General features: G+C 38.7%; 1 protein-coding gene across 14 annotated transcripts in view; it reads left to right on the forward strand.

The window, feature by feature from the left end:
* DNM3 (dynamin 3) overlaps window positions 1–18993 on the forward strand; it is a 178725-nt gene that overhangs the window by 102939 nt on the left and 56793 nt on the right. For all 14 annotated transcript variants that reach the window (XM_065072196.1, XM_065072198.1, XM_065072187.1 and 11 more), the window contains one exon: window positions 8705–8814. In XM_065072196.1, the coding sequence (XP_064928268.1) occupies window positions 8705–8814 (110 nt within the window). The remainder of the gene's footprint in view (window positions 1–8704; window positions 8815–18993) is intronic.

Raw genomic sequence — 18993 nt, forward strand, 5'->3', positions numbered from 1 at the left:
ACAGTTGTCTCAGAAGTTAAGGTTTTCCATGATCCAAGTATCTTGGCTTGCTTAAAAAAAGAAAAAAAAAAAAAAGGCAAAAAAGCTGAAATGGTACCTTTCAAAAAATGCTGCCACAAAAAAAAAAATACAGGAGGGGTGGTGGAGGAGAAATCTTGACACCAGCAGCTCTGTCATAGCAGAGTATCTCTCGGATGTCTGGAAAAAGTCTTATACTTCTGGGATGCTTTCCAAAATATTTTCAGTGACCATTGCCACAGGCGTGAACTTCTTAATGCATTTTGCAGTAATCTCCACCACAGTGAAACTGATTGCTGTCTGAAAGCTTTTAATGATAACAAGCAAGTAGGGCAGCAGAAATGCCATGAGCTCATTTGTGTGTGTGTATTCTGTTGGATCTTCGGGAGTCTTGCAGAGACAGATGTGCCGCCTCAGGAAAATCCTGCTTAACTTTTTTTTACATAATTATGTAATTACATATTTATCATTTTGATTTTAGTAACAAGGAATTTCTTCTTTCACACACACGCGTGCACACACGTGCACACAAGTCGTCTAGAAATACAATCTTTTTCCAGATACTTCAGTTCGTACTGAAAGAAAAATATCTGGTGGCTTCCTGAGTTTCATATTTTCTAGGATTCATTTTATAGAAACTGAAATGCGTTCAAAAGCTAGAAGCATTTTAAGAAATAGCTTTCCAGCAGAAAAGAAAGGGAACTGTAGCAAAGGTGTGTCATCTTCATATACCTACCAGGCAATTTTGGGAGGCTTATAAATGTGCAAGTTAAGGGAGTCCAGGAAGCTGAAAATACAGTAAACTTAAGGGTTTTCTTTCAATCTTAACTAAGCATTCCTAATGTAAGATGTCATTAGAACTGGAGAGGTTCATCCACCCAGACCATCACCTCCTTAGGACTGAAATCTGGGCTGCATTCCTATTCAAAGTAAATAGGTCTCAAGAGTTAATGTTTTTCCTTTTAAAAAAATAAAAGAGAATCCCACTGTCAATAGGCGGGGGGGTGGGGGGGGTGGTGCACACACACATATATATGTAAAAAGCAAAATCGTAAACCATATGGATGGAAATCTGCACCAAACTGAAAAGTCAGATCCCCAGTCACTGTCACTCTGCACCCTCTGCCAGCACAGACGTGTTGCACCGAAGCCCTTCATCTGCACTATTGCTCCCACAAACCAATGTGATTTTTGGCTGATCTGCACTCGGTGAAGAGTGAAAAATAAAAACTTAAGCACCAGTAGAGAAAAACAAGCTGTCATAAGGAGGCTTCACATTACAAGGGATAAAAAGGTCAAAAGATACTTTTTTTTTGGTCCCCCCCTACCTTCAGAGCAGCCACTAGAAGCATCCAGCAGAATTTTTCCAGACTGTCAACTGGTTCATCAGTTGGGGCTTTCTCTCAGTTTTAAATGCCAGCACCACTTCAGTTCAGAGGAATTGCTGGCTTCTTTCCCAGACAAGATTTCCCAAATTCAAAATGACCTTTCAAGATCCTTAACTAATAGGAACTAAACAGAGATTTCCTCTTCATCAGAGTCTTTCTCAGATTGATCCTTTTACTGACAGCTCATCCCCACAGCACAAACCAGTGAAATACCAGCCCTTCCACCTGTGAAAATAAACACCTCTTTTGGAGAGGGGTAATCTTAAATCATGTTGTATTTATTCTGTATTCCAGAAACTATTACGCTTCTGTTGGATGCATTGATAATGTTAAGACACACGGAGTACTGGTGAAATAACTCTGGTGTCGGTGTGGGGTTTGTTTTTGATCCATCCATCCATCCATCCATCCAGGGTCTGTACCAATACAATGGGATGCTTGCTCAGCCACCCGTCATTATTGGAGAATGACGGGAAAGTTGTTTATCTGGGTACCATGATGTGGGGAGATCCTATATTGACATCCTTCTGTGAAGTCTTGACATGTAGCAGGATAGTAAACTCCTTTCAAGAGAGGTAACAGTGACCATTTCTTAAAAGGATGAAGTATTTCAAATATGGAGTTGTGAAGTCGTGTGGCTCTATTCCTAAAGAAGTTTGGGCAGAAGGAAAGTGCAGAAACAAATATAATACTTGTTCTTATGAGAGAAAAACACTGTGGGAAATTAGTAACACTGTAAAATGAAAGACAAGACTAAACTAACACCCCTGATTGTTTTTTTAACAATGTGTTGTGGGGAAAGGTACCAAAAGATTGGGAAAAACAAGCAGATGTGTAAAGAAAAGTTTAGGAAAGATTGCCTTAAAAAAAAAAAAGTGTTGTGAATGCTCATAATTGCTTGGAAAAGAGATTACAAATGCAAAATGTAGAAAGTTACTAGCTCAAACCTGAAATAGCTTGATTCTGTTGTCAGATCTTCCTTTTCGAGCTGCAGTTTCAGGTTTAGCGTTATCAGGATTGGCATTTCCGGCTTTGATTTGTATAGGGAACTCATTTTCTCTGTCATGGCAGAAGTTAAAATCTTGTAATGCTGAGGGAATACAACATTTGGTATTTTTGGTCTTTGCTGTGTGCGTCTGTCTTCTGACTTACCACCCTCAGCTGTTGTCACCATTTTGTATTGAGATTTTCGATTTGGAGCTCACATTTAATTCTCTAGCATTTTATTAGAATTGTTTCTTTTAGACATTGCATAATGGTTCTTCTGTGTCATTGTCAATATTTAATTATATAAATAGGCCTATACAGTGACAGTTCTCTAATATGTAATACTGTATTATTCTTGTCAATATGGACACATGTAATAAAACCGCTCTCTAGGTAACGTGCCATCTGTTGTGGTGTAGCACAGCTACACAGTGCGAGCCAAGCAGGAAGGGGAATGGTGGTGCATCGTGGAGGGGTCCCAGGGAGTGAGGTGATCAAACTGGTTTTTATTTTCTGGCTAAAGTTTTTGTCTGAAAACTTTCCCTTGAGCATGTAGGGAATCACCTGAACGTACGAGAGTGCTTCTTGATGCCCGTGTGACTGCCTTTAGTGAAGAACCAGAATCTATGGAGGTTTGAATCTGGTTTCACTGGTCAAAGAAAAGAAACTCTTGGAAAGTGCTTGGCTTCAATGCTTTATTATCAACAACTAAAACCATGTAGGAGTTGATAGTAAAAGACTGGAGGGAGAGATGCAGAGGTAGAAGAAATATGGCCTTGTCATCTGCAATTTATTACGTATTCTTTTGCTATACTTTTCATTAAAATGTTAGCATGTTTATGTACACATTGTTTTTCTGTTAAAGCAGCTCCTTCTTCATTTTGTAGACAGTTTAGAATTATGTTTTATACAGCTGTACCCAGGAGCACGTTCAGGCCTGAATTTCATATTGCTAAGTTGTCTGTAATAAAATAACTTTCCTTGTTTTTCTTCAAAAGTTTGCAGTACTAGAAAAGTATCTCATGCTTCATTTTTCAGAGTGTGCTTTAAAGCCAAGTGTGGTAAAGCAGAGACCATTGTGAAGCTGATGTGTGGCTTTCTAAACTGCAAGAGAATATTAAACTGAAGTAGAAACACAGTAAAATGCTCTTGGATATATTTAAAGTTAGAATATGTTTAACTCTTCGATATCGATTTAAATACTATTAAAGTTGCTGCGAGGCAACTTAATAGTTTGCATTGTCATCAGATGCCCTAGAGTAGGCTATTCTGCACTGGCAGTGAGAGCAGCTCCTAGGTGTAAACACATCTGAGCCTTTCCTTTTCAGGAGTAAACAGACAAAATTTCAGCCCACCACCAGCATTTCCTTATGCTTCTTATTTTTTTCTTCTTCTTACTTTAACATGGGTTGCTCTGGCTCAGTGGGTTCACAGGTTTGTGCCAGCTCCTGTCTGTAAAATGGGGGTATGGATCCAGCCATCTGTAAGAGTGTAGTACTGTAGAACATCTTCATTTTGGTATTATTTTCTGCCTCTGCTGCTAAACTGCTTTGCCAAGTAGCTGCTTGGCTTTGGTGTTCCACCTACACATTTTAGCACCCTGATTGCTGGATACCTTTGTCACGCACAACCATCACTAGCTGCTCACAAAATTTAAAAAAAAGGTCTAGTACAGTGCCTGTGAGTCAGGTAAGTATCAGGCCTGAGTTTCTGACATGGAAACAACTACAGAGAGTAGTACAGTGCTGGTCTGGAAATCTGGTTCAGAGGCAGCAGTGTCAGCCTTGTTATCTGCTGTCCTCGAGCTTTAATTCAAAGCTGTCCTTCCTGAGTTTATGATTTTAAAGTAGATCGCTCTTTTGCCTCGTTAATGCCTAATAGTTGTTCATGCCTGAACCTAATGGTAGAGGTGTTTCATAGATACCTATGTTAGCTGTCAGTGTGCAGTAATTACTCTTGAGAGTTGTACTTTCAGCACAAGTGATACACAGAATGAATCCTGCTGTAAACCAGCCTTTGTTCTAACTTCCCAGCTTAGCCTGCATTTCCAGTTGGGAGCTTGATTTCTGTGGTCTTGTGGTACCCACAGTTGGCATCGACAGGGTTTAGTTGGTGTTATGAAGTGCCTGTTGGAAATTGGTGGTGTAAAAAGCATTACAAAGTGGTGAGCAAACCATCTCAGTTCCCCGTGACGTAACTGAAAGTGCCATTAGGTCAATGGTCAGGCTCAAATCTGCTTTTCAGTGTCTGAGCATCATATATTTAAATTGTTCGGCGTGAATTTTGCTTCTGTTCCTTGGGATACAAAATGAGGAGTGGAGTTTGCCCTGCATGCTGCTGTTCTGCAGTAGCCATCCTGAAGTGACAAATAAATATGAGAATTGTCTTTGATATCTGAAAGAAGATGAAGTAATTTAGCAATCTCTTATTTGAAGCAAAGGAGTTCTGTTCCCCTTATAATCCAGTGAGCTGACATTGTGTCTAAGATTTCTTCTGCTGTTGTTCTGATGGAGCCTATAGAGTCCCAACAGCAGAGCATGATTTCTGCCCCTGGCTGCAAATGAAGTTCATTAGCTTGGAAGTGCTGACTGAGACCTAGCTAGTCGGGGGGAGCTGCCGTTGTATTTTTTGCATCCCTTGTGCCATTTTGGACTTCAGCAGTATTTATTTTTAGTACATTTAAACACTGTAGAAGGGGCAGTTGTAATATGGCATATTTACATCATACTGTCAGTTCTTGGCAGCGTACTTGCCTGTCAGAGAACAAAACTACTCCATTAAGGCTGTGAGTGCTACTTATGCCCAGGAGTGGTGAAACATCGTCTCAGGGGTGGGAAGACCTCCCCAGGCTAGCAGATTGGTTTGTTTTTCTAAGATGCATTATGGGCTTTTTTTCTCCATGTCACAGAAGCAGGAATGGGCCATGCTAGCTCCCACTCTTTCCGTCTTCTCCTTTGCTCCGTGTAGGAAAAAGAGAGGCAAAGTCTCTACATGAGATCAGCATGTGCTGGTTTTTCCCCTCATGTCACGCTTCAGTTCTCTGCCCCATTATAAAAATAAAAATCTATAAATAAAAAAGAACAAATGCTGAGGGGGACAAACTGGACCCGCAGTTATGTGCATGTTGTCACTCGTAGAAGTGTGCCTAGCCCCATTCCTCCCAGGCTTCGTACATTCCCTCTTTCTTGTGCTGTGGGCCTCTCGGGGTGGGAAACATGCACAGATAGTCCTGGCTGGAGCTTTTTTTGCCTCACCATAACATAATATTAATTGCGCTGAGGCTGAAATGATGTTGGGCTCATCTGCTGTTGAATTAGCTCATGCTCCATTTATGTATATTTTTTTCTCTTTGTTTAAAAACAAAAAAAAAAAAAAAAAAAAAAAGCATTTTGTTGCCACACTTTAGTGTTACAGGAATGAATACCTTTCTCCTGGAATTAAGCAGTATTTAGGCCTGATCTCTCAAATGTGACATACCGTCTCTGTTAGCTTCAATCGTAGGCACCCTATGATTTGCCTTTCTCGGAAACTGCTCTGTCTCAGCATGTGGGTAGGAGGCCGTGTAAATAAATACCAACCACTTCTTAGCCTTCAGTAGGCATTTCCTTTTTCCTGGTGGCTACAGAAGAAACACTTTCTCACAGTTTGGCATCAAACATTTATAAAACTTTCCTGCTTGTGGAAATTTTGTTTAGACAATCAGATTCTTGGTATATTTTTTTCATGAGTTTCTGTCTTTACTCATTACTGTTTGCTTGATTTGTAAGTAAGTGGTGTCTGTCAGAACAAACACTTCATCAGAAACTTCTAAATTTATGGTAATTGAATAGTAAATCATTAGAAGCATGTTCTGTAATAGTGAAAGATAAATTTTAAAGAATGAAAGAGTCTTATTGTTTTTTTTCTTAGTTGTGATATAATAAATAACATTGATTTTTCTGCCCAAAAGATTTATTTCTTTTTCAGATAACCTGTCTTAAATGTTTGAAAGAGAAAACAAAGTGTCTTACATTACCATGCAGTCTAGCTTTCAACTGAAAAAAAAATTACTTTTAAAACAAAGTTTACTATGTGTTCTCCAGAATTTATATGCCAGGATATTTTTCAAGTGTGTGTCACTTAGTCATGGCAGCAAAGCTAACACATATATACCTTTTAAATGCTACCAAAAGTATGTAGGGTATGAATTTATAATATCAAAACAGATCATATCAATAAAAATCAATAGTAGAGGACAGTGTGCTTCTGATTTTTATACATAAATATCTGATAGAGAATTTCTTTATTTAGCTTCATTTACTATTGTTTATTTACTTTAAAATTGGTAAATTGTGAATTTACTTGTTTAATTTTATTTATCTTGGTGGTAATACTTACTGAATGGATGGCAGTATATTCTCCCTTCAGGGAGAGCCCCCAAGGTTCAGAGAGTATATATTCTCTGGAAGCAGAATATAGATATGAACTGTGATAAATAGCTGTAGACTGGCACAGAACTAGAGTCCTGCATCAGAATTGTTGTTAGATGAGAAGGTGAAGAATATACATATGTATGATCTTTTGTGGGTAATAATTTCTAGGATGGCTGAGCTAGAGGCAGTTTGAAATTCCATCAGATACTTCCAATGAAACACTTCCACATTGGATTTGATAACTTTTGTGTTCAACAAGACAGCAGAAACGCTTTTTCCTCTGTTGAGGCCTGTTATGAAGCTGTCTAGGAAAGTGACCCATTGTTGGACACATCTCTGTATTTTTATAGTTTCACTCTTAGGTACGTTCTCATCCAGTTTAGTTTTGCAATCTGCTGAAGCTTAGCCAAGTTGAATTGCATCTGCCTTCACAATACACACATCTCTGTCTAGCTAGGAATTCTTCCAGTTCTGTGCAGTGGAAGTTACTTTTGTGTATTTCTTCTGGAAATATGTATCGAGAAATGAGTCCTAGTTCGGTTTGTCCCTTTTGCCCTGTTTTATGGCAAACAATAAACTACTGTCACATATATATTTCTTACTTGAGGCAACAACCATAAGCAATGTCCCAGTTCACAATCCTCCAGCAAGTGTAATGGGTGCTGGATTTTACAGCTAGTTCTGGTGATGGCTGGGTGGTCAGTCAGTCTTGCTTCATGGTGGCAGATAAGGGACTGCAAAGGAATCTTAAGCTTTCCGCCTTTGGTGATTTAATGGAATTTGAGTCGTTGGATAGCCAAATTAATGAGAACCCCATTTGCTATCTGCTGCACAAATTCCAGGGCATAAATCCTCTCCCCATTCTATTGCTGCCAAGGTGATGGTGCCAGCCTTAAAATACCTAAATGGCCTCTGAAAGCTGCTAAACTCTGTTCTGTGTTAGTGCCCTTGTCAGCAATTCTATTGTGATGTGCTAAACAGAACGGGGTTATGAGGATGCAGGTATTGCCTTTCTTGTGTTTGGATCTTTTCTGCATAGCATCAGGTGTATTTGCAAAGCAACATGTGGAGGAATCAGTACGAGGAATTCAAGGAGGTTTAACACAGCAAGAGCAGCTAATAATCTTAGGGCTTTTTTTTTTGTTCTGACACCATAAAGTAGTTTGAGGGTGTTACCAGTCTTCATTTTGGAGGGACAGGAAGCAAGAAACCTAGAAAGGGTGAAAGTATAGTAATTGTCCTGTAAATTAGAGTTGTGATGAAAATGCAAAAGCAGTTGGCTACAGCAAGAGCGAGTAGATTATTCCTGCTGTTTGGAGAAACAAGCTGGTTAGAACCTGGTTTTGTTTGTATGTGATATATAGAAAACCACAATGGTGGTATGATTTTGATGGATTTGTATTATTTCTGCATTTTCCACTGGAGGAATGAAAATCTATCCCTGAGGTCATCAAATGCGACTGCTAAATAATTATTAATAGTAATTCTAGCTTGAAATAGATTTTATGTCACAGGTTACTCCAGTTGCTATGCAGACATGGTAGAAGAGTTCTGCATAGATTAGATACTTTTGTTTTAGTTGTCTGACCCTTTTCTTTTTAGAATTCAGAGGAATGAAGAATAATAGATGTAGATGCTTATGTGTTTGAGATGGAATTTTTTTATTAGGAAATGTTTTAAAAGGGTCAGTGAAAAAATACAACTGGAATTGGTTTCATTTCTGTTGCAGGTATGTCTATGAATGATAATTAGACGTTTCCATTTTGGATATTCTCTTACAATAATAAATGTACTGAAAGGCATTACCAGCTAAACAGAGCATTGAGATCAGGCTTCTTTGAAGCTTCTCACATAGTGGTCTTTTAATATGTTGGGGTTTGTTTTTGTTTTTTTTTCTAGGAAAAAGAGAAGAAGTATATGCTTCCTTTGGACAACTTGAAAGTGCGAGATGTTGAAAAGAGCTTCATGTCTAGCAAACATATCTTTGCATTGTTTAACACAGAGCAGAGGTAAGAAGATGTGGTATTCTGCAGACATTTCTATGAAACTGTATCCAGCTGAGCATTTTAATAACTTGGAGTGCAGTTCTGGTATTTCCACTGTGTTGATGAACAAAGATCTTGATACTCTGGATTTATCTGCAGCTTTGCTGTTGCATAACCACAGGGTGGAAGGTTAGTGTCCTCCCAGCCACCGTCGGGTGAAACAGCTCCATGATTACTCATCTAGTTCTTCTGTATGGCTGAATAATCATCTCCTGATCCTACTTTTGTTTTGTTTGGCAATCACCTAGGCTTACCAAAACATTTATGGCTTCTGCATCTTGTGACCAGATTCAACTGGTGTAAATCACAAAAACGTCATTGTTTTTCACTTTCTCCAGTGGAAAATCTTGCCTGTCTGTAATCTTGGGATTCATTCTATTGTTCGTTTGGGTTTAAATACTGCTGAATGGAGAAAAAAATGTGCATAAATCAGTCAAAGAAATATGGCAACACTCAAAGACATACAAGTGACCTGTAAATTTTTTTATTATTTTTATTTTATTTTATTTTTACTAAAGGGTAGAGTTGCATTTCCAGCTGTCTCAGTGGCATTGCATTCAGCAGAAAAGGTGCAATTTCTGTAAGATTTTATATCAGGTAAATAAGTAAAATTAATTGTAGAGGCAGCATGGGTAGATGCCCTCGCTTTCCTCTTATCTTCTGTGAAGTCCCTTCACACCCACACCCCGCTTTGGCAATACATTCAGATGTTGCTCAAGATGATGAGGGCTGAATGTGGCTCCCTGCAGAGCCAGCTGTTGTTGCTCCTGAACTGGCCAGAAATAGTCCTTTCAGAAGCAAGGAATGCTCCTCCTTCCTGCAAAGCAAAAGCAAAGCACAGGTTTTCTGGGCTGTCAAGTTTCTGCTGGCCCCAGAAACATGAGGACGCAATGTGAGTCTCGCTCTGAACTACCCCATGAAGGCTTTGCCTACATCTGCTGACATCTCAGCTAGCCTACATGTGGACATTGTCTGCCAGGAGATGCCCTTTGAAAGTATGTCACACACGTACTTGCTGGGAGTAAGATTTCAAACACTTGACTACTTGAATTTCTGGAGCACAGGAAAAAAGCTTTGAAAAACTTTTCATGTTTTAAAAAACATAAATGATCTTCACATGCTGGAAACTAATGTAATTCTGATTATTCTGCTGTAGGTATGTGTGAATTGTCGCAACATTGCACGTACATCAGTCAAGAAAGATAACTTTGTCCTGGTGGCTTGATAATCAGCTGTTCATATTAAGTTCCTTCCATGAGAAATTTACTTTAATGTTAATTTCAGCTCATTGTTTCTCCTTTGTTTTGGCTAATGGCTTTGAATATTTTCATCATCTTAAATATTAATCACTGAAATGCTGTGAAAAATCCAAGAGAAGCATGCATTTCCATTGGCAGCTACAGCTGCATATTTACATTTTCACTGAATCCTCATGCACACTGGACAGCAAGGATTTCATAATCAGATGTCTAAAATGTTTGCTGTGTCTGTAATAACCCTGCCCATTTGGGTTGTGAGTAGAGCCGCCAGCATCTGCAAGCTGCTCTAAAAACATCCTTATATCTATATGGGCATGTTAAGACATGACAGCACAGCGACAAGACAACAAAATAATTTTGCCTTGGGAGGGAGTGTTTATGAAGACAGTCTTCCAGCTTAAAAGGAGGCAGAACTACTTCAAGATAAATATTTCTTGAATTCTAATTACAACAGCAATCCCTCTGTTACTGTAAAAAAAGCTGATTTTTTGATATTTCTAAAAATCTGCCTGCTGGTACAAATTGGTCAAAACAAATTTAGTATCTCTTTCCACTATCTCCCAAATTCATGGATTCTGTCAGCAGAAGCCAGGGATATTGGGGCTTCAGTAAAGTGATCTGGCCCTCAACTGGGTACTGTGTTCCCTTTCTCAAATTCTTAGGGAAACTGAAACAGGGAATCGGTAAAGATCTGTTGAAATAAGGAGTCTTATTGTTGTACTTTACGCTAATCTATTTCTGTTTATGTGTGAATATGGCTTACTTTTCAAAATTATTGTAAAAAATTAACTTAATTTCTGGTTGTTTGGGGTTGGGTGGATTTTGGGGGGGGGGGTGGTGCTTAATTAATAAAACCTTAGTAATTGAGAAATAAATTAGCTTTCTCTTTTTGAGTTTGCCTACTGAGGGTTCTAGTTATGGAACCATTTTACTATATAAGATGTAAATCATTAAAGAACAAAGGCAAAATCATCTGTTCCAGCTTCCATGATAGCACGGAGATTATTTTGTACCTTTTTTCACCACTCCCCCCCCCCACCCCAGTAATCTGCAGCATTTTTTTAATCAACTATGTAAACTTTCGTAAAGTTCAATTAAAGTATTTTTTAATTTTCTAGCAAAATCCATTTAGGAGAAAAATTTTAATAAGCTTGTTCTCTTTTTCATTCCCAGCCCCTCACTGCATAGGTATTTGCTACAGCCATATGTTTCTGATACTGTACATTTCAATAGTTTCCTGGATTATGCAGTGCATTTTTTCCATTTATGAAAGCCTTTCCAGTTCTGAAATATAGTTACCAGGAAAATACTTATTTCACTACATAGAAGGAAAAACCATCTTGAGTTAGCTGAGGCTTGGGGATAGATGCAGAAGGAAACTAACAGTATCTGTCATTTTGATTTAATGCAGAAGTCAACAGTTCTCTGACAGGAATCAAATGTGACTTCGTAATGTATAGTAAATGGAGACTGTGACGATTGATTTCACAGTGAAGATAAATTCTCATGAAATGAACATAATTGTATGTTTATTAAAAGGATGCGTTGTGAAATAATTATATTTTTTCCTTTTACTTTCCAATTAAAATTTTTTTTAAAAAGGAAAACTTTTGGTGTGAAATAGATATAGTATTGCTTAAAGAATGGGGTGTGGGGGGAGAGTTTTGCTTTTCAACAAACTAAATAGTATATTGACAGTTTTTGAGGCGATCCATCTACTTAATTTATGGACACCCATAGACAGATGGATTCCTCTTGTTTACTTACCTTAGCAGTACTAGATATTAAAGCAAAGTATATTAGAGTGAGTGCTCTTTGCTTCCCAGATTATTTTTGGCTGTGTCCATCTCTGTGAGTCTGCTTTTAAGCAACTGAAGTTGAGCTGTAGGGTCAAGCAGTACATGTCTAAACCTAAAGCTCTCACAAAACTGAGTACTATTTTGTGTTGACTGTCCTTTTCTCCTCCATAGTAAGCTGCTCGCAAATATTTTAGAGTGGAAAATATTAAAAGTATTTGAAAATAGTGATACTGTAGGAAAAAAACCTAATGTTTGCAGTAGTGCTGTAGAACATAATGTGAATTTGTGTAGATGTAGCTGCTGATTGACTTTCTTAGGCAGTATGTGTGCTTACACATACTGTAGATTAATGCGTGATGTCCCCATTGATGAATGTGTAAGACTCGTGTGCAGAGTTCAAGACCAAACAAAACAAATTCTGCCCATCCCAGAAAGTTTACTTTCCTTCTAGGATTTTGTTCCAAACACTTGTCTATTCCCCTGTATTTCCTGTAAAAATTATTAGTTGATTGGTGCTTTTTCTTTTAGCTAAGTACTGTAGCCTGGGACAACAACTGTAGTCTGAAATGTGCCTCTCTTTAGGATCTATGCAACAGTCCCATGTCTCCTAATTAAGAAGGGCAAGCAGTCATTATTTCTCATGATCTCACCCAATTGAGTACAGGATCCACGTGGCACTGTTTTACTAGATTTTGTGCTGTTCAAAGTAGTCTTTGACCTTTACGGTAGAGTAGTTGCACTGTTTTTGTGATTTATTGATCAATAAATTGTATTACTGTATTACAACTCCATCTAAATACTGCTTCTCTTTTAAGTAAAGAAGGAATGAGGTGTAAAATCTCTCTTATTTTGCTACAAGTAGAGATAAAGCTTCCTTTCCACCTCTTTTCCAAGTCTGGAGAGATGAATTCTTTCTCTTTTGTGGGAGAAGAGTTTCCACTAACTAAAGATTTTGGGGGTTATAAAACACTAGTAGGCTGAAGTGTTTGAGTTGGTGAATTTTCAAGCCTTTCCTAACACTACTGGAAGCAGCAACTGTGTGATGAGGAAGAATTACCGGATGGAGAGCCCCTGTCGATAGCCTTTCTTATGCGGGAAGCTCTGTCCCTCTTCAGACTCATTCCTTTCCTTGGAGCCAAAGAAGCAGAACCAGCGTGTGAATTTCTCCCTTCCTTGCAGAGCCAGATCCTACGCACTGAGTCTCCCTGTCTTTTACTTTCCTGCCCAGCTGGGATCCAGATGAAACTCAATAATGGTGTTGTTTTCCTCACCTCCGTGGTTCTGCATAATGGGGAGATGTGAGGAACAAATTCAAAGCAGAGAACCGTTCTTGTTTGCCTTCACAAGAAAAGGTTCCTGAGAGCTAAATGCTCCTCAGTACTCATGAGGCAGTGGGACAGAACCTCCCATCCCTGCATGAGAGCTGACTGTCTGGGGCAGGCTTGTTGTAGAAACAGATCCTTAATCTGAGAAACAGATGAATGTCAAGAGGAGAGCGATCAAAAGGAAGTTTTGACGGCACACAATAGGGCTGGAAATAGAACTGCCAGATGATAAATTTTAGCTCCTGAGTACACTCTGACTGTCAGGAATCGCATTGCACAAGAAACAGTTGTCTGGTAGGACCCAGGAAAGTACTCTGTGTCTACTAAGTGAAAGGTGTGACAATATTTATTTGGGGTGCATGTTGTTGGCTGAAAGTTGCTGTAGAAGGGGATGGAGCACAAGTTCTCTCTGGGACTCCAAATGCACTAGAGCTTTAAGTACTGAAATTCTTGTGGAGAGCAACTAGTTAACTGCTATCCATATATCAGGAAAATTGGGCAAGAGCCAAAATAAAGGGAACTAGTGAAAGGAGACCGGGTCAGAGGACGTGTTGGATGGAAGCCAGGCTAGAGGAGAAAGCCTAAGATGAGATGTATGTTTAGTTACTGTTTTTGAATTACTCAGAAAGTTAAGCCCCAGGAAGAGCTGGACTGTAAGCTATTCAGAGCCCTCTCTATTAGAAATGGAAGAATGAGAATCTATTTAATTAAAAAAGCCCACAAATTTAATCCAGAAAAAAGCTGCTAACGTTTGTAAACAAACTTCTAAAATCCTGGTGAGTACAATGTTTAGGAAGAGTAAAAATACACAAACCCAAGGAACAACTAGCCTTTATCCCCCAAGTCCATCCCATTAAAAAAAAAAAAAAGAGCTTGCTTTTTCCTCAAGTCATGATTGGTAAACTTGACACAGGCTGCACGAACTTCATCTTGGTCACTGTGACCCAGCAGGGTCTGGGTCCCCCTGCCCCATCCAGAGGAGCAGAGGACTGGAGCAGGAGATCAGCTCCCCCTGTGCATGATGGGGCTCTGACAGCTGTGAGCAGCTTTTGTGTCTGTGTGGCCGCAAGGCAGGTTCCAAAACAGGCTTCCATCCCTCACCAGGAAAAGGATCAAACCTTCTACGGCAGGGAGTTATGGAATATTTTAGTGCCAGTTACTGATACTTCTGCAGATTTTGGCCTATGTGATGTTAGTTTTGGCTGTGTTTCTGTTCTGGATTACATATAGTACTCTAGATACTTCATTGTCCAGGCTTGGCTCTGTACTGATCAGCATATCTTCTGTTCATTTTCACCTGAAAATTATCTGTATTTGTCTGTGTATTTGTGTCTGTGAACTTGAAAAGATCCATATACTTCTGGGAGAGCACTTATATGAGTTAGGTGATAAAATCCTTAAGTGCTATTATTTCATGACATCGTCTCAGAGTTTGTCTCTTTGGCTTTTCTGGATATTACAAAAACATCTTTGGAGACATGTGTAATTAATTTTAATTAGCATTCACATTGGACTGATCTGGAATAGTACGCCTTGATAGAAAATGTTAGTCATTGCTGTTAACTCAGAGCAGATGGTCATTTTTGTTTCTACAAAATATATGATTTGCAGAGATTTTAGTAGAGCTTTCTTATGTGAAAAATAGTGCATATATTCACAGTAGCCACTGTGGAATTACAGGTGTCTAAAATGGGAGACTAAGGTTGAATAAGCAGAATGTGTACAGTGGAGTTGCAAGTTGAGTAAGATGAGGACACGCAGTAGAGTTTCATCCAAGATTATCTTTCCCGATTGTGCATGTGTATTTGGAGTATGAGGATTCTGTTATTTTCTCACTTTTTTTCGTTTTAGGTGACTATTTATGAAACCCATAATTTGTATGATTTCAATTTCAATCAAGTAAGAAATATCTAAGAATTGCATCTCTTGTGTTTTTCATGGAATAAAATTGACCCGATTTGCATTTGGTTCTAGATTTCTAATGTTCATTTTAATTCCACTTGCATCCTAATTAAGAGACCATATATTTACCAAAAAATTACTTGATATGATAGGCACAGTTGTCTGAAATCCCTGTAAAAGAGCAACCGCTGAAGTTAAATGGCGTTTTGTGTTCTTTGGAGGATTAAAGAGGCTTATAAGCACAATTCTAAAAATGTCACTAATATTCTTGCTCTGTAATTGCTGTTCTGTCTTCTCCCATACTGGCAAGAATAAATGCCAGTTTAATCTTGGTTTATATTTTCTCTATATATTAAAAAATTACATGCATATACAGTATATCTTTATCTACTTAAGTGTTTGAGGTCCAACTCAATCTAAAAGCTGTCTATGCATATGGTTAATATGTCGATATGTATTAGTATATATGTACACGGTAACTGAGTTTGTAATCTGTCTACAGTGGTTGCTCTTAAATTCTTTCCAGGTTTGTTGGAGATAAATAAATAACCTTTTCTTGGTATTAAGAAATTGCAGGGGATACCATACATCTGGAGGCCTAGCAGTTGAGTTTGCTCAGATAGCAAGCAGTTTTGATGTGCTACCGCTGTAGAGGGAAACCTATTGGTCTTGCCTTCACTGTAGCAGGCAACTAGAAAGTTATTTCTTTGTGATTTTCAGTTGTGTGTTATTCGCCCTTTGGTCTTGGATTCTGTTCTGCTGTTTTATAGGCAATCAAACCTTCTCTATGCAATGCTGACAGCCAAGGCTTCAGGACTAGTGGGACAGGAATCTCAGTAACTCACAGATGGGCTCAGTCTTCAAACCTATCTGACACTGTTTCCTCCTGTACGCTTTCAAATTCCTGCATTTTCATGTTAGGATTCCTCTGCAATGGGAGGGGGTAAAGAAATGCCTATGGACAATATAAAGGTCATTTCTGCATTAGAAAGTTCACTTTTGGCCCTGAAATACATTTGGGAAAGGAATCCAGTATGCTGGAGGCAAAGGTAATAATAAAGTGAAGACGTCGTTGGGTCAGCAAAGTTACAGCTGGGTGTCTGCTGGACCTTCAAGTAATGAGCCTGGCTTAGAGAACGTATGACCTGAGTGTTGAACCATTCCGGAATTGGAAATTATGCTTTTAGTCCAATTGTCTGTTCATCTCCATAAGCAATTTTCTTGTGTTTTTTTCCTGGAATGCAGTTCTTGAGGTTTATTTATCTAGAGTATAATAAAATCTGCAGTTAACAAATGTTAACCTTCTGTATTTTTCACTCTGGAAAAAAAAAACAGTAGTAGTATGTTAACTTCCAGTAATGCCACTGTAGATAGATTTTCATGTACTATGCAGGTTATTAAATTACAATGGTGAGACCCTACGGGGAAGGCAGCATAGGCAGATGTGGTATACACATATAGCTTTGCACACAGCTTCCCTGTTTACGTGTTCACTTTTAAAAAATGTTAAATATTCAAGGGAAATGTTGCACCCAAATCGTACTTCTAGACATGTTCCCATTTCTTGTCTCTGGTTTGTTTCTACAGGCCCTTAGATTCAAAGATAGCTGAATTATCAACAAGATTTGTATTGTTGAGAGTTCATCTTTTTGCTTCTTGGTATCCTGCATTATATCATTCTCTTTGATGTATAACATCCCATTTAGCTGCTATAGAGATGACAATGAGAACATGACCTCGCAGTATAGCATACGGAGTAAGTAGGTGAGGATTGAGTAGTAACTCTTTCTGTGCTGATATCTTCAGTGATTTTAAAAAGGGGAAGAGAGAACTAAACAGAAAATCTGAATTGTTTTCAAGAACATTTTTACAGCTTTCCATGAGACGCCAGTGGATTCCTAATGAGTAAAACATGTTAATGTGTTTTTGTAAGATTCCACTAGTAACAGAAAAAGGGCACACTCTTTTCAGAAGTTACTATGGGTTTTCTTTTTCTTTGGAAAGTTCCCGTGCCTGTCAGCCTTTCCAGAAGAAAGGCAGGCAAAGGAAATCCAGTAGCAAGGAAGCTGATCTGGGAGGCAAGTATTTACCTGCCCTGCTGCAAGCTTCCTATGAGTTCTGGCTCAGGGTGGGTGTCCTTCATTTCCTCATTTATACTCAAACTTGTGTCTTTTGTGTTGGAGGCGGTAGGATTAGCTACACTAAAATGGTGAATCTGTTAGATACTACAGGGAGAGGGGCCTTGGAAAGCCGGAGACATCAGTCACTTGGCCATAAAGTGTCCGCAGACCTAGGAAAAGTCTTGATACAGAGACAGGAATGCAGGACTGTCCGCTCCCATCTGTTCAAAGCGGTTGGCTAAAATTCCTTCTCATACAGCTATGCTTGATGTAGCAAGTCACAAAATGCCAAGAAGTTTAATATATAACATGACAGTCCTGAAAAAATATTTTCACAAGCTGGTGTCATGTTGTTTTGCTCTTGCAGATAAGTATTTTTAGAACTTCACTATCACTGTGTTTTACAGCCTTTATTTGCTCTATTGTTATTTTTAGTCATATTTTCTGAGAGTACCCTTTTACCATTTCAGCTTCCTATTTCTTCAAAGTTATAGCTGCTTAGTTAACTTAGCCAAAATACTTATCTCAGTAAAAATTTCTCCTACCAATAAATCAAAGCATTTTTTTCTCTGGCGATTTCATTTTGCTTCTCCTTTTATTTTTATTGAGTTATTTGTTTTTTTCAGTAAGTGTTGACTTGGAATTCCACAATATTGCAAACTGAATAAAATTCAAGTGTTTTGTCATCAGTTCAAGATAACAGCATCTGACAAGATCATCCAGGCTACTGTTTGCCTTAAGGCAGGATTAGTACCTTTGAAGTTAGGGAAGAAATAGGTTTAATTTTAAATTTCTAATTAATAAAAGAATGCATAGAGCTTTCAGTCATTTGTACTGTCGGTGTGTCTGCCTAAGCTATGGGACATGACCCTTTAGTGTCCCTTTGTCCCAGATGGAGCCACTGAAATTGGTGAGAATTATGTCACCGTCATGTGGAAATCTGAGTATGTCCTTTATTTTTGCAGTTTGGAATGCAATCTATCAGCCTGATAAAAATACCTGATTTCCCTCTATGCAGAGATGAGGATACTCTGGTTGCCATACTGTGGTTTCACGGCTGATAATTTAATGATTAGGTGTCATGGCTGCTTCGTATTCAGGCATGAATGCTTACCATTCAATTCCAATTTTTCTACGTGTCTGTTTCCTGGGACTGCCCCAAAAAGCAGGGCCAGGAGCTGTCTGGTGATGTGGGTGAGGGAGAAGCGCTTCTCTGAGTGGGAATTACATCAAGTTGGTTGTATTCCGGCAGTGTGACGATGAAATCCCGCGAGTCCTTGCATGCTAAAGAAATTTGTCTAGGCAGTGGTAATAATAGCTTTATTTCCTGGTTCTATAGTGTATTCAAATTTATTTTCTCCAAATACTGGGTAGAAATGACCTCTGTAGTTGCCTAATGAAACCAAAGAATGCTTTGTTGTTGCTGTCTTAGAAAGTGGAGTGATCTTCGTCAACCCACTTGCCACCCGTGCCCCCCCTTCTCCCGAGCTTGCTAAGGAAAGAAAACAGTCTGGTTGCGATGGAACGTTGATTCTTGTGCAACAGTTAAGATCTAGCAAAATGTGGTTTCCTAACCTTTGTCAGCTATGCTTATGGCCTTTCCTAAAAAGACTGTTGGCTGACAAATTTACAGTGATCTGGTCTGTATATAGAATTTGAATTGGGAAACTAATGGCTAAACCGTAAGAGGAAAATCTGTTCTGCTTCTTGGAGAATTTACAAGTACCACCTTCTTACA

Source organism: Columba livia, chromosome 8 (genome assembly GCF_036013475.1).
Source record: "Columba livia isolate bColLiv1 breed racing homer chromosome 8, bColLiv1.pat.W.v2, whole genome shotgun sequence".
In the NCBI taxonomy this organism is placed as follows: Eukaryota; Metazoa; Chordata; class Aves; order Columbiformes; family Columbidae; genus Columba; species Columba livia.